The sequence below is a fragment of the Mustela nivalis genome, assembly GCF_964662115.1.
Source record: "Mustela nivalis genome assembly, contig: HAP1_SCAFFOLD_2119, whole genome shotgun sequence".
Classification (NCBI taxonomy): domain Eukaryota; kingdom Metazoa; phylum Chordata; class Mammalia; order Carnivora; family Mustelidae; genus Mustela; species Mustela nivalis.
In genome coordinates, this window is record NW_028134545.1 from 14,869 (window position 1) to 40,327 (window position 25,459).

The following is a 25,459-nucleotide window of genomic DNA, read 5'->3' on the forward strand; positions in this document are numbered from 1 at the left end:
AATGTTGAAGCCAGTCACACATATGAATTGAAACATAAACTAATCTGCCGTGACAAGAGTCAAAAGAGTAGTTTTGCCTTTATGAGGTAGAAAGACAGGAAACAGGAGGGATGCTAGTAGGGTTACTGAAATTTTTCAATTTGTTCATCTTGATCGTGGTTATACCAGTGTATTTACTGTGTTAAAAAAAAAAAATCAAGTGGTAGCCTCAGGATTTGTGAACTTCTCTGTATATTACAGTTCAACAAGAATGCTTACCCAAAAAGTGAACAAGACATCCATTCGTCTAACTTTGAAAATACCTACAACTACACAACTCTTTGATTAAATAGAAGCAAAGAATTAGCCCTTGTCCATTGGATGTAAAATACCAGAGTAAAAAAAGACACTTCACCAAGAATTATCTGCATGTGTTGGGCACCAGAACCTTCTGCAGATGAGTATCTATCCCATTTATGAAGCTCTCCATGGAAAAATATACCATAGCCTCTAGTGTGTGAATTCACCCCAAGCACTGAAATCAGAAAGTGGAGACTAAAGAAATGCTAAATCAAAGATCGAATTTTAAATGTTTGCTTTTCTTCCCACAATAAAGGCAAAGGAAGATTCGCACTTTCTGCTCGTCCTTTGCAGGTGACAATGTTTGCTAGGAGCCCCGTCCTCAACCAGTCCGGCCCCACTGAGTTCGTGTTCCGCGTGTTCACCACCGTCCCTGAATTCCAGGTCCTCCTCTTCCTCCTCTTCCTCCTCCTCTACTTGCTGATCCTCTGCGGCAACACAGCCATCATCTGGGTGGTGTGCACACACAGCTCGCTCCGCACCCCGATGTACTTCTTCTTGTGCAACCTGTCTTTCCTAGAAATCTGCTACACGTCGGTGGTGGTGCCTCTGATGCTTTCCAACATTTGGGGGGCCCGGAAGCCCATTCCACTGGCTGGCTGTGGGGCGCAAATGTTCTTTTTCGTCACCCTTGGCAGCACTGACTGTTTTCTCTTGGCGGTCATGGCATACGATCGCTATGTGGCCATCTGCCACCCCCTGCACTACACCCTCATCATGACCCAGAGGCTGTGCGTCCAGATGGTGGTGTGCGCCGTGGGCCTGGCCCTCCTCCTCTCCCTGCAGCTCACAGCCTTAATCTTCACGCTGCCCTTCTGCGGACACCGCCGGGAAATCAACCACTTCCTCTGCGACGTGCCCCCAGTCCTGCGACTGGCCTGCGCTGACATCCGCGTGCACCAGGCCGTCCTCTACGTGGTGGGCATCCTGGTGCTGACCGTCCCTTTCCTGCTCATCTGTGTCTCCTACGTGTTCATCGCCTCGGCCATCCTGCGCATCCGCTCCGCCGAGGGCCGCCGCCGGGCCTTCTCCACCTGCTCCTCGCACCTCACCGTGGTCCTGCTGCAGTACGGTTGTTGCAGCCTGGTCTACCTGCGCCCCCGCTCCAGCACCTCCGAGGACGAGGACCGCCACATCGCCCTGGTCTACACCTTCGTCACCCCACTCCTCAACCCGCTGATTTACACCCTTAGGAACAAGGATGTGAAAGGTGCCCTGAGGAATGCGGTCCTCGGTAAAGCAGCCTCTGAGGCCAGCTGAGGCTTGAGGGGCTTGGGGTGGGTGTCTGTCAGTTGCCATGACCAGGAACTCCAAACAACGAACACGGAATTACAATACTTACTTTCCCACACTTTGCAGTTGGCCGTTCTTTTCCATGTTTGTCCCTGTGTCCCCACTCAGCGCTCATTGCCTTGAAGTGCTTTGAGTAAGATTGGAAAATTCAGACAAAGCGGGCAAGGCGGGCGCTCGAGTCTGCTGGCCCTGCTTTCAAGGTTCACAGCCCAGTCATGGCAATTGCTCCCTCAGCCTCATACCTGCAGACGCCCTGCGCCCTGGCGGGGCAATGACACTAAGATCCCTTCACAGAGGCGTAGATCTAAGAGCAATGTATTTTATTGTTGATTTAGACACGAGTGCATGGCAAACGGGAGCTTATTTAATGCATCCATTTCCTTCATTCCAAACCTCCCAGCGGGTTGCCTTCCTTGCTTTTCACTCCGCGGTGCCAGAAAACGGTCAGGACTTGGCACTGATTGGCTGAGCACAGTGCGCCAGCCATGCTGAGGGATGGAAGCTGCATCTGTAGAAACTATCCAGACTGTGGGCTTGCAGGCAGCTTTGCTCTCCTGACTCACCTCTCCCCGCGCCTTCTGAACGGCTGCTGTTCGCAGACCCGCTCAGCAGGTGGCGCCACTGGCCCTGCCACCGCAGCGGGTCCCGCTGGCAGGTGGTGGTTCCATCCTCCTGCACCTGCGCCCGGCCCGCAGGCCAATACTCTGTAGAACCTCTGCGCTTTGCACAGCTGACATCACGCTGCCCAACCTTCTCACTTACACCTTGAGGAACAGTGCCGTGAAGAGGGCTACGAGGACAGGGCTTAACCAGAAATTACCTGTTCCCAGTTACCAGAAATTACCTGTTACCAGAACAGCTGGGGGAGGACATAACCTGCCTGGCAAGGGTCTGGATCCAGCCCCTGAAGCTGACTTTAGTTAGCAACCTCAGAAGAGTGAGCGTGTCACCAGTGGATTTAAAACTGATCAAGGGGGCACCTGGGTGGCTCAGTGGGTTAAGCCGCTGCCTTTGGCTCAGGTCATGGTCTCGGGGTCCTGGGATCGAATCCTGAATCAGGCTCTCTGCTCAGCAGGGAGCCTGCTTCCCTCTCTCTCTTTCTGCCTGCCTCTCTGTCTACTGTGATCTCTGTCTGTCAAATAAATAAATAAAATCTTTAAAAAAAATAAAATAAAACTGATCAAGGACTCGGTATAACTTTTCAAAATGCCATAAGGCTAAGTATACCAAAAGCCTAAAAGCGTCTCCTTTCATGGATTCAATAATTCTTGTTCTAAAAATCGTAACCTCAAAAAATTAAGTCTAACGAAACTGGAACTTTAAGGCTGCTCCTTGTATTTATAAAATGAAAAGGTATTAAAATCTCACTTCCAATGTTGGACACATGAATACAACCGTACTTAAAATCGTATTTAAATTAATATTTAATAAGAAGGGGCTACATTTAACAGTTTAACAGGAAGTGATAAGTGATTTTAACAGTAAGTGATAAGAGCTAGGTATAAACCTCCACTTACAACAGGAGCCCACTGCTATAAAAATACATGTGCGGAATAATGAATAGTAGTACACCAGAAAGTTCATGGTTCTCATCCATGATCTGTAGAACTATGGATAATTGCTTCTTCTTTATTAATCTATTCATTTTTCCATGTGTTGTAAAATGAGGCTGTGTTACCCTCATAAGCCGAAAAATGATAATTTCTGAAAGGAATCTGAGGCTCATATAAATTTATTTGGCCTGTAAATTCCCATCACAACACAATCCTCCAACCTTCACATTTTTCCTAGGTATGCACTTTATGTTTTCATTACTTCTTCTCTTCAAAACTACTGCTTTTGTTGCTTTCAACTTTTTTAAGGCTTTATTTATTTATTGGAGACACAGAGCACAGGCAGGGAGAGGGGTGAAGGGAGAGGGAGAAGTAGACTCCCCACTGAGTACTGAGCCCCGTGTGGGGGTGGATCCCAGGACCCCGAGATCATGACCTGTGCCGAAGTCAGTCACTTAATGGACTGAGCCACCCAGGTGCCCTGATGCTTTTAACTTTTTACACTGATTTCACATGGGGATAACGAGAAGGCCTACAAAGTGTTCGTTATCCTGGAAACGGTCATGGGTTTAACAATGTATTAGAAATGCCTTTGCTTCCAACTGAATGCTGGAGGAAGGGAGGAAAACTCTCTGGTTGGCAGGTCGCTCATCAACCTATGCAGTCAAAGCCACATCAGTACAGAATGAATCAATTATATGTACACACTGTGCAAGGCATTGTCCAGAATGCAAACTCGAGGAAAGTTTCCAACTATGTTTCCCAACCTCCTTTCATTTTTATTTGATGTCACAAATCATAGAGAAAATTAACCTAGAATCAAAAAAGAAGGTGAACTGTTACTCTATCAGGAAGAGTGGTGATGAGTCCTGTCCACTGAATTTCTGGGCTCCCCTGGTTACCTTCCTGGACATATTTTAGCTGAATGGAAGTTGTTGTTGTTGTTGTTTTGTTTTGTTTTGTTTTGTTTTGTTTAATTAAACACGTGCTACGGGGTGCCTGGGTGGCTCAGTGGGTTAAAGCCTCTGCCTTCAGCTCAGGTCATGATCTCAGGGTCCTGGGATTGAGCCCTGCATCAGGCTCTCTGCTCAGCGGGGCGCCTGCTTCCCCCCTTTCTCTCTGCCTGCCTCTCTGCCTACTTGTGATCTCTGTCCATCAAATAAATAAATAAAATCTTTAAAAAAAAAAAAAAAAAACACTGCGCTACATACAATACAAAATGGGAATCACTCCCATTCCCTGCAATGACACTGCTTGCAAGTAACTTCACTAAAAACATCATTATGTCTTCTTAAACCCTTTATCACTGCTATGTTGTCACACTGGATTTCTCCAACCCTTTCTTATGGCTCAATCGGTGCATGAAAGGGAAGGTTAGCCACAGTGGTGAGAGTTGTGTTTCCATGGAGGAATTCCTTCCCAGCGTTTCTCAAAAGCAATTATTTATTTTTAAACCCCAATTCTGAGAAAAGATAGATTAGAAATTAGGAAAATTGGGAAAAGGTATCATAACGCTCCTCCAAGAACTAAAGCATGATAAGCAACGCAGAGAGGCTACTGGTTTAGAGGAATCCACTCAGGTCAAGTGGAAAGCAAGAGCAGGAAAGACGGCATGCAGAGTCAGAGGTTAAGTTTACATTTCAGGAATGAGGACAGGAAGCACCAGACAGGCAAGAAAGGGTCATGACCGGATCAGTCAGTCTTGATGGTGACTCTTTCCATGTGTGAGTTCATGGCCCTGTCTGCTGCTAACAGTGAGTCATCCTTGCAAATAAAATAAATATTCATAAGTGTATATGTCTAGGAAACTTTATACAAATCCTATGAGTGATGTTCCAAGAAATAAGACATTTTGGAAGCAAATAAGTCCTTAGATTGGTGGTTTTGACATGTGATTCTGCACAGTGCTGTTAGTGTTAATAGGAAATCCGAATGTTTCTTTATTCAGAAACCACCCAGTAATGTGCACAGGCATTTTCCAGTGTTTGGGTATTTGTTGAAGCCTACAGTACTTGGTAGATATTAATACATCTAATATTTATAATTATTAAATTTTAGATGCCTATAGTAAGAATAAAGAAGATAAAAAATAGTGAGAATACTCTTTACATGGCTTAATTTTGTGCATTCCCGAAAATTCACAGGAGTTCCAATTTCTCCTTCCCACATGTTGAAGACCAAGGAAACCATATAAGGAGTATGTGTTTGTGCATGTGTGTATTGTCCGGCAGTAAGAGGATGGAAGGAGAGATATGATGCAACAACACACCCTGGGCAGGTAGTTTGCTTTGTGGATATTGGATGGGTCAGAAATAACCTGCCGTATCACACGTCAAGCATCGTAACAGACATTTTGATAATGATGTCCATATTCCCTTTCCTCTGTCTCTTTCTCTCCTTTCTCTCTCTGCTTCTTCCTCTCCCAGTAGTTACTTTGAAAACCACATTATAAAATTTTGAATTCTAGTGAAAATAAGTAGAAGCTTGAAAGGGGATGGTGATTATTGCTTGAGCCTCTCTTTGCCCACAACTCCAATATGAGATTGTCCTAGTTGCTTCTTTTGGTTTTCAATTCAGCTCTCATAAGAAGGAAAAGACATGGTGCTTATAGCGTTGGAAAAAAGAAGCTCCTCAACAGAGAAGGCGTACGATGTTGTGTAACCATCCCCAGAGACCACAAAATACATACTTGGTGATCTTCATGAAACTATTTTAGAAAGGCACCTTGAAGTCATCATACAATAATTCCTTCAATAATTATTTATCATAAACATTCATTGACTCATTTTTAAACAAATATTTAGAAAGAATCTATTATTTGCAAAAGTCTCTGACTCCATGGATCTAATGTTCATGAGGGAGAAAGAGACAAAATAGGCAAATGCTATGGAAATAAGGAGGAAGGTGGTGAGGGGGGCAGGGATTTGGGATAAAGAGAGTGTAGAGGGATGGTTACCTGGGGATGAGGAAGGGACCATATTTTGTACCTGACACTGGGCTATATGCTTAAATTCATATACAAAACACAGGATACCTGCTTTCAAGGAATCTAACGCAACAGAAACACACAATTATAAGTCAATCTTTTTTTTTTTTTTTTAGAATATAGAAATTCCAGAGGAGTATTGTAGAGGAGAATAATATGCAAGAAGACCATTGTGTACCATATTCCCCCCTGCTTCAGAATTCCTCAATGTAAGTTTTGGTAATTTCTTGTGTGTATTCTCAAAGAGGGGCTTATATTTTTTCCTATTACCAAGGAGCTTTTAGAAACTCTGGTTCCAAAACGTCTAAGACTCCATCCCACCTGCACAGATGAGGACATAAACCTCCAGAAAATCTCTGTGGCTATCCACAAGTGCCCACTGGCTTGTTCTATCCTGGGTCATCCTCTTTCTGAGAAACTGCCACATATCTGGTCTCTCGACTCTTGTCCTCTGTGGACTATATATTAGATCATCTTGGAGGATGACGGCTTCCCTCTGGATGTTACCATATGTAGAAGCATCCTTGGCTTCACTCTGCCTCCCAGCTACTGCTTCCAGATCCCAGCAAAGATTTAACATCTCACCGTCTGCTTATCTGGAAGAAAAGACAAGGCAAGAAATGATTTTTCCATTAACTCTGATGTGATCATAATTCAAATAACACTTAAAGCAAAAAAGGAAAATGTGGTGAGTTTACTTTGTTTTTATATATTTTAATCAAAATGTAAGTAACATACAAGAAAATACATAGATTTCAAATGGTTCAGTTTGATGTCTTTGGGCAATTGTATTCAATAATAAAATATTTTCATCACCCCAGAAATTTCTCTTGTTCCCCTTTCCAATCAACTCCCCTCCCTGCCCAATCAACCACTGCTCTGACTTCTATTCCCATAGATTAGCTGTGCCCATACAGGAATTTCATATGAACGGAACTCACATACTATGTTTTCTTTTGTGTCTGGCTTCTGTCACTTAACATAATGTTTTTGAGATTCACATAGGTGGTCATGTATTTTAGCAATTTGTTCTTTTTAATACCTGAATCATATTTAATTGTATAAGTATTGTTAATCCAATTTTTCTATCCATTATGAATTTGATTCTAATGTCTTCTCTGTATTCCTGTTTCTGGGTCTCTTATGAGAGGGCACTTCATTAGAAGGGTTCTCTCACCCCATATTCCAATTCTTCAGCACCCCATGCCCCACTGGCCAGAGGCTAACACACATGTGTCTCAACCTGACCATACTGGAGACATTTTGTTTTCTGAGTCCTTGGTGATTTTATCAGTGTTTATCTTGTAAGGGCCTATTCAGCCAGAGCAGCCCCACCCCGGTTGAACTGCCATTTTGCGGTAAAGCTTAAATTGACCTTGCCCCCCGGCCAGGGCAAGGCTTTTAACTTACTTAAAAGCAAGTCCGGGAAACCAGTCCCGGGTAACGAAGTCCAAGTACAAGGGTGGGTCAGGCCAGGTGGAGGTATTCAATCAGTGGTGGTGCATACTGTCTCCTAGCTACCAAGGAGTAGGGGCACCTGCGCTTTGGGAGCCTTTTGGCGCCAATCCTTACCAAGGCTGGTTCAAATGTCTACTAGCGTAAATTGTAATTCAATTTGTCACCTAGCATCACTGTTGAGTTTCCTGTGTGTGTGTTACAATCTCATTGGCCACCTGTTTGTGGCCAGGCCCAACCACATGGCCTTTGCTCTATAAAAGTTAGTCTGGAAGGCAGGGAGGGGTCCTCCTCTCTGGAGGGGCGCCCCGACCAGTCTGTTTGACGGTTGGTATGATTCCTGATGCTTGGAGCGAAATAAATCTTTGCTTGATCTTTGCTTTGTATCAGTCTCGCTCCTTTAATCACGGACCCATTATCGGGATACCCAATTTTGGGGGACCCAACAATCTCAAACCTCAAAGAGAGGCTGGGAGTGTGGAGTTCTTAAATTATATTTCCAAGGTGGCTGACACCTCCCGAGTAAATAAAAGAAAATTACCTAATGTCTGTTGAGCTGTTAAATGTGTCCTAGGGATGATTGCCAGTTTTTTTGGTATGCAAATAGGAGCTCTTACAGCTTAAGTGACACGCCCAAGGTCAATATCCACTGGGTGGTGGAGATGGACTTGCAAGCCAGGTCTGTCTCACTTCAAAGTCCCTGCTCTTTCTACCACATCAGCCTCCAAGAGCATAACTGGACTGGAAACCAGTTCATGTGACACTACTTTTGGTTCTGAGCCAAAACTAATCCAATGATGCTAACAAGTCACCCGTCCCTCAATTTACTCATTTGTACAATGAGTGATGTTTTAGTTGACCTTTGTGGTGCCCTCCAGTGCTAGATTCCATGACTGTGTTCATGGAACAACTCCACACCATATAATTTATGAGTGACAAGAAATGACAGGCAAGGAAATGGTAAATGCAAAAGCAGCACATTTCTGCTGTGCAAATGTGCTGCTATTGCATTTACCATTTCCCAAGTTACAACTTTTCAACTTTATTTATTTCTTTTTCAGAGCTTCCATATCAGCAACACTGGTTTCTTTACTGAACTCAGAACATGCCATGCATGGTCCCGCCATGTGGCCTCTGCTCATACCCTCCCCCTGCTTCAGAATCCCTTTCCATGTCTCCCCACCTATGTAACACTACCCATGTTAAAAGAATCCCTCTAGTTTACACCTGCCATGAAATATTTTCTTAATACCCCAGTGTATAGGTAACTCTCTCTCCCCTGAATACCTGCAGCATTTTCCCAAGCATGCTTGATATCCGACAGCAACCACTGTACTTGTCTCCATCCGCCATTGGTAACTTTAACCTCTTGCTTCTTGTTCACCTCTTATATCTACAAGTCAACTGTGAACTGTGGACAGTAGAACCTGAGTGTTAGCCCTCATGACTTCCCCATAATACTTAGGCCAGAACAGGAACAGGATATGGAGTCAAGCCCAAGTAATGTTTTGTTAATAAACTCTGAACAGATAAAAAGTAGTCAGAAGCTTAGGCGATTTTCCCAAGTCCTTCTTTTTCAATAGGGCTAACCCTCGGTTTCTACCTCCCCAGGATGGTAGAGGAATGGGCTTCCATTTCCCAAAACCTTGAACCGGGGTAATTCTGAACTCTAGAGAAGCAATCATGACAACCAGAGCCTGAAAGGTCAGGACAACTAAATATCCATACCCCTCAGAGAAAGAGAAAATTCTTGCTCCTGGATCTGCTTTCTAGAAGACACATGCTGAGCTAGTAGTTTTCTTAGTCATTTCAGGCTGCTTTAACAAAATTTCATAAACTGGGAGGCTTATAGACAACAGAGCTTTATTTCTCACACTTCTAGAGGCTGGAAGTCCCCCCACCCCCCAAGATGAAGGTGTAGGCAACTTCATTGTCTGGTGAGAGCCCACTTCTTAGCTCATCGATGGCTGTCTTCTCCCTGTGTCCTCACATGGCAGAAGGGAAGAGGGGGCTCTCTGGGGTTTCTGTTCTGAAAGCACTAATCTCATTCATGAGGACTCCCTCATGACCTATTCACCTCCCAAAGACCCCCTCACCTCCTAATACCACCATCCTTGGGGTCAGGTCTGAACATACGAATCTGAGGGGAACACCAATGTTCAGACCATCGAGCAGTAGTAGAAGAAGAAATTCATAAATACGCCTCACGGACAAGGTACAGAAACAAGGATTATGATTCCACCCACATTTCCTGTCTATCTATGACCAGATAGATAGATGATAGATAGATAGATAATAGAATGCCTTGCCTTCTCTTTCTTCTCCATTGAGCAGCTATTTTAAATATTGGTTGTGAGTAACTATACATTTAGTTTATCAATTAAATTGTTTCCTATTGAGGAGAGCTGCATTTTCCTGGTTTGGGTAAGAAATACCTGCACTATATTATGAGGCCCATGTAAGCATTAGAAGGAATTTATCTATTGAGGCTGGGTATATATATATACCCAGCCTCAATAGATACATAATATATATATATATATAGCATCCCTTCCTCCTGACATTCCAGGGCCTCTTTTTCCTGCCTTCCCAGTATATCTGTGAACCACCCCAAATCATGTCCTCTGTATGTGTCCTCTCAGTATTAAAACCCAGAGTTTATTTCATTCATTTACAGCTAAAAGCAGTGAATGCTGAATCCCTGGGTCCTGAGATTCCCTTCCCACACGGACATCCATTCAAGGGGTACAGAGGCCATGGGCTCTCCCCTTCTGTTGCAGATGGCATCTCTTTGGAATCACAAAGCCTAGTGCAGGAATTTCACTCAGTTCTTGAGGTATTCACTAAGCGCTCTCCCTCTACTAGGCACTGGAGAGGAAACAGAAGGAACTCAATATATTTACCATGTCATGAAAATCTAAGACACACAGCAAACACTTCACTTATTATGAAGAACAGCAAAAACTAAGTTACTGAGAAAAGCACAAGTGGGGAAAGGTACCTGAAAACAGAAACCAAAAAAAGCAGAGATGCCCGTCTATTCCCCATTTACCTCACTGAGGCTGGAAGGTGAAAACAACGGTGTGTTTGAGGAAAAGACTTCAGGGATATGATCCCAAATGACATCGAAAGAGCTCAGTGCCCCCATGAGAGCCCAGAAGCATGACTTGTACTTGGGAAGAGTCTGGTTCTGAAATATACATAAGGGCTGCTCTCAGGCTCCTCCCTGCTACCCTGTCAACGCTCTGTTAAAAGCTGCTCGGTCTAGATTCCAGTAACTACCTGAGACTTGCCATCCTTCAGAGGTGAGCCCTTTTAGACATAACTGCGGCTCTTAACCAGCTAGACTATTGCCTCAGGGACTCAAAACAATTAGTGTGGGACTCCTGGTGGGCGGGAGAGGTGGTAGCACAGGAAGGTGAAATTAGAAACTCACTCAAAACCACACATACCGCCTGTCACTGTCCTAGTCAAGCCCAAACCAACCCAGGGCTCAGTGATCACAGGACCCTCTCAGGCAGGTCTGTGTTTTGTCCTGGGGTTTAAATATAGATGCCTGCCGGTTCCTTATCACATGTAGCTTTGAGTGGGAGTCTCTACCTACTCTGAGATTCGTAAGCTAAGCTTCTCAGGAGCAAAGAGACTACTCAGGGCTATGGCTTGGTCTCCACTGCCCCTCGGTTTTCCAGAATACCAGAGAAGGAGGATTCCTGGGTTTTGGCCTCTTCATGGAAAGAAAAGTTATTTGGTATATGGCTATCTCTAACCTTTTAGAAACTGAAGAGAGAGAAAGAGTGAGAGGAGGCCATACAAGGAGAACGAAAAGACCGGAAGGAACTCAATACCTCGGCTCTCAGGCCACTGTTTTTTCCAGTCAGCCACAGGGAAAACCAGACTTGGCCCAGTCTTCCTTCCCTGACTCTGGGTTACCCTTGGGAGGTCACTCTAGCGTCCTGGTCACTTTTAGTTTTAAAAACAACTTCTACTTTGGTATGGAAGACTCACATCCAGGTATTCAAAAACTTGGTCCAATTTAAAACTTAAATATCAAATATCAAAACTTAAATATCAAAGTGACTGCCCTCCCCTCTGAGCTTAGGTGGCCTGGGGATGTGCAGTGGGAAGGAAGAATGGGAATGGGTACAGAGACACAGTCTTCAAGTCTAGTGCCATGAAATCCTGGCAGCAGGTGAGTACTGTGTGGCAGCCATGCCTGTCACGAAACTATTGGGGGTTCTTCAGAGGCCTCATTTCTGGGACTACTGTTCCAGGACGATGAATTTTCTCCCTGATATTTTAATGATCCATTTTTTGTGAGAAAGCCATGCATGCTCTCCCTGCTATAGCCTTCTCTACCCCCACAGGCTACTTTTGTTGTTGTTGTTGTTGTTGGAATCCCAACAAGGTCACCTGAGCCTAACAGCATCCATGTCATGTCATGATGAGGGTACAGAATTGCCCCCACCCCTGCCACAGGGGGCTAATCTAATGAGCCCCCACCACCTTTAAAAATGGGACACAAACCCAAATCTTTTAAGTTCTTAAAAGCCCCCTAAACTTACTCCATTCATCTAATATCTTGCCACCAGTGAAGCAAAAGTCTGGTTTCTCTTCCCATACACGTTGTCCAAGAGCAGCTCTTCTGGTGTCCTCCCCCTAACAGGAGTGGGCAGGAGCACCCACATGGCAGTGTATTTCAGTAAGTGCTCCAAACTCCTGCTCATGTCTCCTTCCCAAACACTTCACTCAGTGACTCTGCCCATTTCTGTCTTCTTAGATTTCAAAATGAAGGTGAATAATGGGAAAGGGTGTAGAGCCATTTTGTTCACTTTAAATAGTTCCTTTTGGGGGTATCTAGCATCTTTAGAAGATGGAGTACACCTCGCCTGTCGTCTTCAGTTTAAGGCATTTAATTATGTTTGGAACCAACTATAAACATCACTTTCAGAGTCATATCCAAGTTTAAAACATGTTCATTGACAAGTGCCTATCATGGCAGCTCTGTCTTTCCCTCCTAGGGCGTTTCCTGAGTCTCTGCCCTGCTGACATATTGAGTAATTTTTCTCTACCTCCTTGCAATGGTTCTAGCCAAATGGTACTGTACTGGCTTTTCTTTGGGGGCGTGAAGACCTTGTGTTCCTTTCTCCAGATCAGCAGAGATATGCATCAAGGAAATCAGACCACCATCTCTGGGTTCCTCCTTCTGGGACTCTCCAACCAGGCTGAGCAGCAGAAGCTCCTCTTTGTGCTTTTCCTGAGTATGTACCTGGTCACTGTGGTTGGGAATGGGCTCATCATCCTGGCCATCAGCTTGGATTCTTACCTTCACACCCCCATGTATCTCTTCCTTGCCAATCTGTCCTTTGCTGATATTTCCTCCATATCCACCTCAGTCCCCAAGATGCTGATGAATATTCAGAGCAAGACTCAATCCATCTCCTATGAGAGCTGCATCACACAGATGTACTTTTCTATTGTCTTTGTTGTTATTGACAATTTCCTATTGGGAGTCATGGCCTATGACCGTTTTGTGGCTATCTGCCACCCTCTCAACTATGTGACCATCATGCAACCCAGGGTCTGCATTTTGCTCACGGTTATTCCATGGGCCCTGAGTAACACTGTTGCCCTAACACACACCCTTCTGCTCCTCCCTTTGCTCTTCTGTGACAGCAACACTCTCCCACACTTCTTCTGTGACTTGGCTCCTCTGCTCAAACTGTCCTGCTCAGACACAACGATCAACGAACTCGTAATGTTTATCGTGGGCGCATCAGTTGTCACTGTCCCCTTTGCCCTCATCCTCTTCTCCTACATCTGCATTGTCAGGGCTGTCCTAAGAATCTCATCCACGGAGGGAAAGTGGAAAGTCTTCTCCACCTGCGGCTCTCACCTGACAGTTGTATTACTCTTTTACGGGACCATTATAGGGGTTTACTTCTTCCCCTCATCCACTCACCCAGATGATGGAGATAAGATTGGTGCTGTGCTATTCACAGTGGTGACACCCATGATGAACCCCTTCATCTATAGCCTGAGGAACAAGGACATGAAAGGTGCCCTAAGAAAGCTCATCAGTAGGAAACGGTTCCTCCCTTTGATGTGCTGGACATCTGACTTCCTTTTATCCCCATAACCAGATGGATGATTCTGCCTGGAGTTCATGGCATAGATGTGATGATTCAGCTTTAGGTCTGCCTCCTATTCCAACCTCTGAAGGGTTGGGGCTTCTCCATGTCACTCTGGTCTTAGAGACGAGGCCCTAACCCCTTGTAAATCACAAGCATAACACATATCTTGATTCTAATCTATGTTACTACATAGATTACAAATTGTTTGTACCTTAGATGATAACAAGTGCAGACAGTACCTACAGTCTAGCTTTTACAGCTTTGAAGAGAGTTATTACTGATTCCTTTATTCAATCTAGATTACTCTAGGTCAGCTCTGCTCAAAGTTTGTTTTGCCAAAACTGCTATTCAGTGAGGTGTTCATAGGAGGGTGCCACGTCCAAATAATTTGGGACAAGTCTGAGCTCATTGAAGCAAAATGTCTTCACTAGACAACTTCTCAGAGCCTTTGGTATAGTATAAATCTCCAGGAGGATTGTAAGGTATACACTCAAAACTCAATTCTCAAAACTCAACTTAGTCAATCACATATAACCTAATTCATCACAAAATAGTTCATGAGACGAGTGTGCAGAACACATTTGGGACATGCATTCAATGAAAAATCAGGAAGCATATATAAAAAGACAGGAGTTCTAGTTTTGACTCTTCCCTGAGTAGTTATGAGACTTAAGGCAGGTCAACTCACTTTCTTCAGCCTATTTTCTTATCTTTAAAATAAGATCTTTGTTTCCAGTTGTTTCTTATTTTTGGTCAACATTTTTAAAAATATTATTTTATTTTTTCAGTGTTGCAAGATTAATTGTTCATGCACCACACCCAGTGCTCCATGCAATACATGCCCTCCTTAATACCCACCACCAGGCTCACCCATCCTCCACCCCCTTTCCCTCCAAAACCCTCAGTTTGTTTCTCAGAGTCAGCAGTCTCTCATGGTTCATCTCCCACTCCGATTTCCCCCAGTTCACCTTCCCTTCCTTCTCCTAATGTCCTCCATGTTATTCCTTATGCTCCACAAGTAAGTGAAACCATATGATAATTGACTATCTCTGCTTGACTTATTTCACTCAGCATAATCTCTTCCAGTCCCATCCATTTTGATACAAAAGTTGGGTATTCAGCCTTTGTGATGGAGGCATAATACCCCATTGTATATATGGACCATATCTTCTTTATCCATTCGTCCATTGAAGGGCATCTTGGCTCTTTCCATAGTTTGGCGACCATGGCCACTGCTGCTATGAACATTGGGATACAGATGGCCCTTCTCTTTACTACATCTATATCTTTGGGGGTAAACACCCAGTAGTGTAATTGCAGGGTCAAAGGGTAGCTCTATTTTTAGTTTCTTAAGGAATCTCCATACTGTTTTCCAAAGTGGCTGCACTAACTTGCATTCCCACCATCAGTGTAAGAGGATTCTACTTTCTCACACATCCTCTCCAACTTGTTTACTATTTTGTTATTTTTGGCCAGTTGTTTCTAAATGAGGGTATACATCAGAATTATCTAGAAGAACTTGTTTAAAATGCACTATCTCAGATCTTGTGGTGCTCTGCTCGACCAGCTGCAGTGGACTTGGGCTAATCTTGGCAATTAAATTCACAAGATACACCAAGCATCAAGCTTTAAGAAAGCTTTAAGTAAGGGTACAGGACAGCCACACAACATACACAATATCACCGTAGAGGTCTCATGGTTCCCAGGCACACCTTCTAATTACCCCAGTCATTCCATACTTGGAATGTGCATGATCATGAGAGAGAGCACTCAGTAGGTGTGGACCACCTCAACTGAGGAAAACTTCAGCTCTGGAGTTGCTAGGGCATTATGACTTACTTCCCTTTCCTGGTAGTACCCCTTTTCTACCTCTCAACAAATGTAAATTGCTCTACTACAGACTCCTCTATAACCAATTTTAAAGAACAGATAAAAGTGGTCAAGCAGCTTCAAATCCATTTCAGCAGCGCTGTCCTGCATCTTGGATCCAGCATACACCTAGACAGTTCCAGAACTCATTGCTAGGGGGATTCAATCAAGGGTCAAATCTCAGGCTTCCTTGAGGCTGAGAAAGGCTCTAAGCCAGGTTTTACTGCTTTCCTTCCAAACCCCAACCTGCAACTCCAGTGAAGGAATCAGGCTCTTGTATTTTAGAAACATCCTTCAGGTGACCTAAAGAATTACTGAACCACATGAACTCTGAGTTCTACTCCAGCTCTGGGATTTCCGTTAATCTGTATGCCAACTGGTTGATGGAGATGTCTGCTGAAGACGTCTGTTGGATCTCCATCTTAAATATACCCTAGAGTTCCCCAGAAAAGCATGTTCTTTTTCTCTGTCCAAAGCCTTTTTCAAAATATTTTCACCTCTGGAGCAAACTATTGCTAGTTATTTAATGTGATCCTCTAACAATTGCACTGTAGTGTAAGGAGATTTGGTTCTAAGTCTTGGCTTTTCAGGATTTGTGACCCACCTGTATGATCCAAGGAAAATTATTTAATTTATGTAAGCTGTTTGTGGCTAAATGGGCATGTGTTCCAGGCAACCACCATAGTTCTTAGTATATCATAGACACTCGTGAGGGGCGGGATAGCCTTCCTCTTTTAATGACTGTCCCCTGGCTCTCAACCCCAATCTACCTGCCCTACCAAACTACATTTATTTGTTCCCAATTTAATAAGACTTCTTTTCCTCTCTAAACTTATAACCAACCTCTTTAAGAAGAAATATGCAATCAGCCACCCGCCTTTGTCTCTGGTATTGCTTAAGCTTTTATGCTTCATTTGAGTCTTCATTATAAATTTAAAATCCACTTGCTTCCTCTGAGCCTCCTAGTCCTCCTTCCTCAAATATCTCAAAATCCACCCAGTTCCACCCACAGCCCCAACATGAACCTTGCTTTTACTAGTCCACAGGGAGTGGTAGAGAGTCCCAGGTTTGTAATCAAAAGATTTGGAGTCTACAGCTGACTCACTGTGGGACAAGCCATGTTACCAACCCCAGTTGTATTTTTCTGTAATACAACAATTAGTCTAATATGAACAAAGAAGGTTTTACAACAGCATTATCATGAGAACCCATTTATGTAAAATGGCATAAGCAGGAAGAGAGTCAACAGAATATTAGCAGTGTTTGTTTCAGATCATATTTTCCAAAAACAGTCACAAAAATATCTCCATCCCACATGCTCTTGAAGAACTTTGCCATATCTTCATCAAGAGATGGAATCTGTGTCCCTCTCCTTGAACCTGGATGGCTGTGGGGATGCTTTGGCTAATAGAGTCCCCACAAGAGGTGCTGATGGTTTGCAAGACTCTTAGAAAAGCCAGAAGAACCTCCACCTAGCACCTTCTCGGGACATGAATCTCTGGAGCCCTGAGTTCCCCTGTAAAATGTCCCACTACTCTGAAGCCACCATGCTAGAGAGACCTAGAAAGGCCACAGAGAGTCAGAGAGAGACACCTGAGGAGCTCTAACTGTTCCAGCCTTTGAGTCTTTGGGTGACTCCCATCAGTTTCCACCATGGGAGTGAGAGAACATTCAGCTGACCCAGTGTCATTCGGGCTGTCAGCACTAGAGTCCCCAGTGAAAACTGCCTGGCTGAGTCCAGCCAACTTGTGGAACTGTGAGAGGTAACACTAAAAATCCCTGGGATCTTTTTAAATCCCTGCATTTTGGGCCTGTTTGTTCTACAACACAATGTAACCAAAATAATGGGTTCTGTCTCATAAAATTAAGGGATTTATGTAATGCTCTGTTATTGCTTTAACATTTTACATTAACTGTCACTTTAGGAAGAAATTTTTTTTATTATTTTAAGGAAGATAAACTATCTTGCCTATTGCACCATCATGCTTAACATGGTTCCAGAACCTTCTCAGTTATGTAAGCATCCATCGGGCAGGTCTGTAATTTTTCTCTCTTTATTCTGGTTTCATCCAGCCCATGTGTGATAGAATAGAATATCTAATAGAATATCTAGTAGAACAGAATAAGAACCAGTAGGTTTAGACCCAGGTCATTTGAATTGACTTTATCCTTGTGGGTGGGTCCTCCATCACTTCCAGCTCTTAGGTTCCAAAGGAGACCATATCCATTCTAAGATACATCTCTATTCTCAGTGAATAATGGGGAAGCTGACTTAGTTATGGATGGACTTGTATACAAGGTGGGAGTTTACTTGAGGAAGTGAATTAGGGTTAAGTTGAAGACACAAAAGACAATCGATTAAGAAAATAGAGAACCACAAACTTTTATGAGAGCCTGGATAAGTCTTCACAGAGGAGAGTTGTACATCTGGACCTGGATGCTTGAATTCCTCTGAAGAATACTTCTATTTGCCATCTCAACAAATGTCTATGGTAAACCTTCTATTTACTGGGCTTTGACTCTGGCCCTGGAAATAAAAGGATGGATAATTCCCAGTCCATGCCTTCAGTGCACTCACAAACCAGAGAAATTGACACAAAAACTATTTTAAGTGATTTGTAAGACTGGATAAGCAAAGACAATATTTAGACAATAATTAATGTCATTAACTTTAGAATACAAAAAGATTTTCTGCAAAACAGTCAATTGAACTTCATGTTCTTCTTGAACTTTGTGTTAACCATGCCTGAGAAGAAACAACCTGTAGCCTTAAGAATAAATTAACAGAAACCCCAGCTATCTAACACAAATGCAAGAGAAACACCTAGAAAAATAAACTGAAAAAAAAAAAATCCACACATTGGGTAGGCTTGGCTTGTAAAACCTATTGCATAAATTGTCTTCAAATATGTATTAATTTATTTACAAAACAAAATTTTTTTGAGTACCTAGTGAGAGTCAAAAAGAAAATAGGACAGCACCCTTGCTTTCCTGGTTTTTCCTTCACAGAGAAGGAGACAAACAAGGAATGTATGAATGAATTAAAAATGGCCATAATCTGAGGTCTCAAGAAGGCCTGTGATAAGACATGGAGCAATGTCAGAGGCTATGGTGACCCAGCATGGACTAGCTATTTGAGGTGGAGAGGCGCAGGAGTCACGGAAGGTCTTTCTTGGATATTTGAGCAGAGAACTGAATAAGAGAGTGAGCCATGAGAAGCTCTGGGTAAACACAGTCCAGGAAAAGGGAAGGGCAGGCAAAAGATGCCACCGTGGGAGCAGCAGGGTGCCCTCGTGGAACAGCGAGCTGGGGAAGCCTAGGGAGAACAGGGGATATACATATAGTCCTGGTGCCAGCTCAGGACCCACCTACCTGGCTGAATCTTTCAGACCACGGCAAAGACTCTGAATTTTATTTAATACTTTCTTTTTTTTTTTTAATTTTTTATTTTTTATAAACATATATTTTTATCCCCAGGGGTACAGGTCTGTGAATCACCAGGTTTACACACTTCACAGCACTCACCAAAGCACATACCCTCCCCAATGTCCATAATCCCACCCCCTTCTCCCAAACCCCCTCCCCCCAGCAACCCTCAGTTTGTTTTGTGAGATTAAGAGTCACTTATGGTTTGTCTCCCTCCCAATCCCATCTTGTTTCATTGATTCTTCTTCTACCCACTTAAGCCTCCATGTTGCATCACCACTTCCTCATATCAGGGAGATCATATGATAGTTGTCTTTCTCTGCTTGACTTATTTCGCTAAGCATGATACGCTCTAGTTCCATCCATGTTGTCACAAATGGCAAGATTTCATTTCTTTTGATGTCTGCATAGTATTCCATTGTGTATATATACCACATCTTCTTGATCCATTCATCTGTTGATGGACATCTAGGTTCTTTCCATAGTTTGGCTATTGTGGACATTGCTGCTATAAACATTCGGGTGCATGTGCCCCTTTGGATCACTACATTTAGGGTAAATACCCAATACTTTCAGTATTTGATCTATGGAACTGGGGGAAATTGCCAAGAGGTGACTACAGAGAGAGAGACCTATGACCAAGCCCTGCGTGATTCTAACATTTAGAAGTGAGGACCCAGCACAGAAGTCTGAGGAGCAGGAGCCAGGGGCTAGGAAACCACAATAAAGTGGTGTCAGGAAGACCGAGGAGGAAAGCGAAAATTCTTCCAAGAAAAAAGTGGGATCAGCTGTTTCAAATACCACGGGAGCCAAACCATCAGCCCTTGAATCATCCTTTGTGATCTGCTCTCATCACCCCGGGCGGCCGTCATCCCCAGCAGCCTCTCCACCAGTCCCGCATCCTCAGCATCCAATCCACATGAAAACTGCCTCCCGCAGAACACGTTCTCCGGAAAATGAAAACGCCTCAGATTTCTTCTTTGCTCTCATTTTCCTCCCAATGCTCATGACTCTCTCTCTACTCTCCTTTTAAGAGTGGAATTTAGATGACTCAGAAGTACAGTCTCCTTTTCAAACTGGCATATGGCTTTAGGCAATACCATCTGTGATCTTTTTAACCAACCAAGACTGTACAGTAACATCTTCTACATTTTTTTCTGATAATAAAAACAATACTATATTGTAGCCAGGTACAGTTTATCCTAAAAATACAAGAGTTGCCTAACACTCCAAAAGCAATCAACGTAATCTACCCTATTAATAAGCACAAAATAAAACTATATGATCATCCTAGTGGAGACAGAAAACTCTTCTGACAAAATCCAAAACTCCAAATCCATTCCTGATTTTAAAAAAAAGAAAGAAAAAGAAAACCTCTCAACAAACTAGGAATCAAAGGAACTCCCTTAAACTGATAAAGGCATCTACAAAAAACCTACATAGTGATTGGTAAAAGACTGACAAGTTTCCCCTATGATTAAGAACAGGAGGGCGTCTGGGTGGCTCTAGTCGCTTAAGAGTCTGCCCTCAGGGCACCTGGGTGGCTCAGTGGGTTAAAGCCTCTGCCTTTGGCTCAGGTCATGGTCCCAGGATCCTGGGATCGAGCCCCGCATCGGGCTCTCTGCTCAGCGGGGAGCCTGCTTCCTCCTCTCTCTCTCTCTCTCTGCCTACTTGTGATCTCTGTCTGTCAAATAAATAAAATCTTAAAAAAAAAAAAAAAAAAAAGAGTCTGCCTTCAGCTCAGGTCGTGATCTTGGGACTGAGTCCCCACGGGGCTCCCGGCTCAGCAGGGAATCTGATTCTCCCTCCGCCTGCTGCTCCCCCTGCTTAAGTGCGCTCTCTCTCTCTCTCTCTCTCTCGCTCGTGCTCTCTCACTCTCTCTCAAAAATAAATAAATGATCTTAAAAAAAAAAAAAAAGACAGGACAGGAATGTACAGTCTCATTACTTCTATTCAACATTGTATTGGAAAGGAAGTAAGGCAGACAGAGAAAGACAAATACTGTATGTTCTCACTATTATGTGGAATCCAAAAAAAGCCAAACTCACAGAAGTAGAGATCAGATTTAATAGATGGCAGATAGGTAGGTAGGTAGGTGGATAGATAGATATGTAGATAATAGAACAAAATAATTAAATACATGTATTAAATGTTATTAAATGGTAAGAATAACAACAATCGATGTTTAGAAAGGAATCTTGAATTCTTAGGCAATCGCTGAAGATGAAAAAAGGAGACAAGCAGGCCAGGTTGGTCCCTGCTTGGAAGCACGATGCTGACGGAACTACTTACTGGAGGAAGCAACAGAAATCCAGACGCTTCTGCAATGATTTGCGTCTGGGAATTGAGCCTGGAAGGGACAGAAGGGAAGAAACCCAAGGGGGATAGGATTTGCGAGTAGACCCTTTGGAGTGAGAGAGACTTGGGACCAGATACTCCCTGTTCGGCCACTTTCTTGCTGCTGAATTTGAGCAAGGTATATCACCTTTTTGGGGTTTTATATCTTTCTTTTGCTATGAAGTCGATCAAACTGACTTTCTATTCAACGTGTTAGGACTAAAGTAAACCATTCACGTAAAGCTTTAAGCATAGTGCCTAGTATGAATTTAAGTGGGTATTTAAGTGTATGTGACTTTAAGAGGCAAGTAAAAAAATTTTTAGAGAACTCCACTTCTGGAGGTGTCTGGACCCAAGCCCAGTCTCAGCCCAGGAGAGACTGTTCCAGACAGCTCTGAAATGAAGGGGCTCACAGATGCCCAGTGGGCTGTGAACCCTGGGATAATCCCCGTAATCACACTAATTAATGTTTCTAGAACTTCACAAGCACCTTCCCACTGCCTCACATACTGAGTTGTGGTGAGAATAAATGTGATACACATAAAACCCGGCCCTGAGTAAATGCTCAATAAGTTTTATTTCACAGTTGAGAAAGCAGACTGACAGGCTCTCACTAATCCGAAGCCATAGAGCTAAGAAGTGACAGCCTGGACACATGGGTACCAGACCCGGAGCTCTGCAGCAGCACGAATGCCTCTGCCCCTTGCCACAGACGCTCACGTGTCAGAGCACGGCCATTAACATCTGAAAAGCAGCCCACAAGATGCACTCTGTGGAGTTGCTTTACCGCCTTCTGCAACTTCGGAGAGATTTGCGCAAAAACAGGAACAAAAACTGAGGTGTAAACTCAAATCTCTTGGCTCCCAGGGGAATTTTTCCCCTATATCTTCTCCTAAACATGCCCACCCAACTCTTTTCTAAGTTGTGTCCTATAAGTCCTTACAATGAAAATTCCTAAAGCTCAGAAGCTGCCATTTATTTAACCTACACACCTCATTTGCTCACACACAATTACACGCGCACGCACACACACCCCTGCTGTCATATTACACAATACTAGCACATCAGGGCTTATAAAATAAATGGGACACAAGTAGGGCAATTGGCAGGCAGAGAGAGAAGCAGGCAGAAGTAGGCTTCCTGCTGAGCAGAGTCCGATGTGGGACTCGATCCCAAGAACCCGGGATCATGACCCCAGCTGAAGGCGGATGCTCAACTTACGTCCTTAGCTGTGAGATTTAGACAATATCGAATATGCAGCACATGGTACATCAGAGGGTGACAAGTATTACACAGAACAATAAATCAGAAAGTGAAGGTAGTAAGTTTGGGTATAATTTTAAGTAAGGTCGCCAGGGAAAGCCTCCCCAAGTGGGTGACATCTGAAGATAGAGAAGGCGGAGACACTAAGGAATGACCTATTTGGCAAGAGTCCATCTAGGGCTTTCCAGAAGCCTTTGTCCTGCACAGGGCTTTCCTAAATGCCTGCTTTACCTCCTTGTTCCTCAGGCTATAGATGAAGGGATTCAACATGGGGGTCACCACCGTGTAGAGCACGGACACCACTCGGTCTTCCTCCGAGGACTGGCCAGAGTTATCTCTGAGGTACATGAAGATGAGGGTGCCGAAGAAGAGGGACACAGCCGTGAGGTGGGAGGCGCAGGTGGAGAAGGTCTTGGCCCGGCCCCCTGCAGAGCGGATCTGCAGGACAGCCCTGATGATAAACAGGTAGGACACCAGGATCACCACAACGCAAAGAGGCATGACGAAGATGGCAAACACAATGATGACCACCTCCTGGGTGTAGCTGTCCCCACAGGTCAGCTTTAGCAGAGGAGGGAGGTCACAGAAGATAAAGTCAATGTCGTTGTTCCCGCAGAAGGAGAGGGTGAAGGCGGTGACCGTGCGAACAAAGGCGCTGGAGAGACCGGCGCCATAAGCCCCGGCCACTAAGCCCCAGAGGGCCTTCTCGGTCATGATGGTGACATAGAGCAGGGGCCGGCACACGGCCACGTAGCGGTCATAGGCCATGATGGCCAGCAGGTAGCAGTCAATAGAAGCAAAGAAGGTGAAGGAGAAGAACTGTGCGGCGCAGCGGGAGTAGGACAGTGTGGCCCCGTGTTCCAGCAGCACGGCCAGCATCTGCGGCACGATGGCTGACGAGTAGCATATGTCCACAAACGAGAGGTGGCCGAGGAAGAAGTACATCGGGGTGTGCAGCCGGCCATCCACGCGGATCAGGAGGACCATTCCCGCGTTCCCCAGCAGAGTGAGTAGATAGAAGCTCAAAAACACCAGGAAGAGAGGAAGCCCCCACTCGGGATGCTCGCTGAACGCAGTGAGGAAGAACTCGGTCACTACGGTGCCATTCCTCCCGGCCATGCGTCCAGCGGGCCTCGGCGAGGACAGACGGGAGCCAGGTGCAGGGGTCCTGAAGACAAATGCAAGTCATTTCAAGTAAGAAAGCTTCAATTAGGGTGTCTGAGGGGAGGCACTGGACTTGAAAAAACTTCGCAGTCTAAGTGGAAATGGACAAATGCAGACCTCGCTGTAAGATCAGACAAAAGGTGGGGCACCCTTAGGCATCCAGCTCTTGACTTCCACTCAGGTTAAGATCTCAGCTGCTGGAAGATGAGCCCCGAATCCTTTCTGCACCAGGGATGGAGTCTGCTCTAGATTCTCTAGATCCCTCTGCCCCTCTCCCACTTCTCTCCCTCCTGAAAACAAAACAAACAAACAAAAAGATAAAAAGTGATGAATGCCTCTAAAAAAATGGACAGCAAGCGATTCTCTGACTTATAAGTCGGCTCTTGTATTTGCATCTCTGTCCCCAATTAGCTATTTGATCTTACACAAGACACTTAACCTCTCTGAACCTCAATTTCCTCTTCTGCCAGAGGGGATCATAATATCTGCCCTACTTAGGAGATAAGGTTAATGCATAGATTAAAATAAATGCAAAAGTGCTTTGGAAAGCTAAAAACACTCCATGTATATACGGTGGCTATTTAAAATTTAAAGTGAATGTTTCTTAAGGAAGGAAAATTTATATTCTATGAACGAAGGACCATGAACCCAAAAAAAAAAATGCCCATTAGGAATCAGCAATAAGCTCTGCTTGTAGGAATATTTTTATTCAGTCTAAAAACAGGCATGTTTAACAAACAGCTATTATCCTAATTAGAGTTGGCTGGCTTATTAAGGGCTTTGCATTTGTTGTTTTTTGTAAGCGCTAGCAATAACCCTGGAATCAAAACAACAACCATCCGCTCTTTTCAACACCTAACAAAACTCAATAAGCATTGTTTGGTTCTTCTCACTGTCCTGGAAAATAGCAGTAGTTTAATAACAGACAGCATCCAAATTTGAAAGCAGCAATATTTCTTCAGCCTGGTGTCTTAAGGGCTGTTGGAGGAATCTCGGCTAATGGCTTTGGAGTCCTTGTAGGGTTGTAGAACAGGGATGTAAAGGAGGACTTTGGTTCCATTTGATGACCTGATGCAGCAGCAGCCAGGCCAGTACAGAGTGGACCCATTAGGGAAAATAACAAAGAAAAGAAGTTAGATCTGGAAGCCATGAGCTGGGCACCGGACTGTCCTCACCTGAATCTCTCTTACTGATGCCTTCCTCCTCTGTGTCGTGTTTCCTCTGCCGGCAACCTGCCAATCAGAGAAGTCCTGTGTTCTAGGTCACTCATGCAAGATGTGTGACCCTAGGCAAGTCACCTTTCCTCTCTGGACTTCAATTAACCTTGTCTTTATTCCCTTCAATAATCAACAACACAGCAGGAGTCCATAATCACAGCAACCTTGGTGAGCTGAGGTGGCTTCCAGACCTCTATGTCTGTCATCACTTCACAGAGTCCCTCCCTTTCCTTTCACCTTTGACAAAATAATAAATCGCTGACACTGGGGGTTCCTGGGACTTTGTCAGACTCAAACAGTACAGCAGGGTTAAGGGACCAGCCTGAGCTTCGCATCCAGCACTAAACCTCACTGGAGATGCTTCCTATATTCACTGCCCCAGCCTCATGCCTGAATTGGTCCCAGAGGGGAGTCTCCAGGGAGAGA

At 44.2% G+C, this 25,459-nt stretch overlaps 3 protein-coding genes and 1 long non-coding RNA gene across 4 annotated transcripts; 2 read left to right on the forward strand and 2 right to left on the reverse strand.

Moving 5' to 3' along the window:
- Positions 1-639: 639 nt before the first annotated feature.
- LOC309858273 (olfactory receptor 10Q1) lies at positions 640-1,599 on the forward strand (the record flags this gene model as incomplete). The annotated part of the gene is made up of 1 exon (XM_082750951.1): positions 640-1,599. One exon carries the CDS (start codon positions 640-642, stop codon positions 1,597-1,599), a length of 960 nt encoding a protein of 319 aa, XP_082607077.1.
- Positions 1,600-5,930: 4,331 nt separating this feature from the next.
- On the reverse strand, positions 5,931-10,783 carry LOC309858274. The gene is made up of 2 exons (XR_014308125.1): positions 10,679-10,783; positions 5,931-6,767 (listed from the first exon to the last, which is right to left on the reverse strand). It is a non-coding gene; the product is annotated as an uncharacterized lncRNA (long non-coding RNA).
- Positions 10,784-12,769: 1,986 nt separating this feature from the next.
- On the forward strand, positions 12,770-13,762 carry LOC309858275 (olfactory receptor 1S1-like; the record flags this gene model as incomplete). The annotated part of the gene is made up of 1 exon (XM_082750952.1): positions 12,770-13,762. The coding sequence occupies exon 1, from the start codon at positions 12,788-12,790 to the stop codon at positions 13,760-13,762; it is 975 nt and encodes a 324-aa protein (XP_082607078.1). The 5' UTR covers positions 12,770-12,787.
- Positions 13,763-22,826: 9,064 nt separating this feature from the next.
- LOC309858276 (olfactory receptor 9Q2-like) lies at positions 22,827-23,771 on the reverse strand (the record flags this gene model as incomplete). The annotated part of the gene is made up of 1 exon (XM_082750953.1): positions 22,827-23,771. One exon carries the CDS (start codon positions 23,769-23,771, stop codon positions 22,827-22,829), a length of 945 nt encoding a protein of 314 aa, XP_082607079.1.
- Between the last annotated feature and the right edge of the window lie 1,688 nt (positions 23,772-25,459).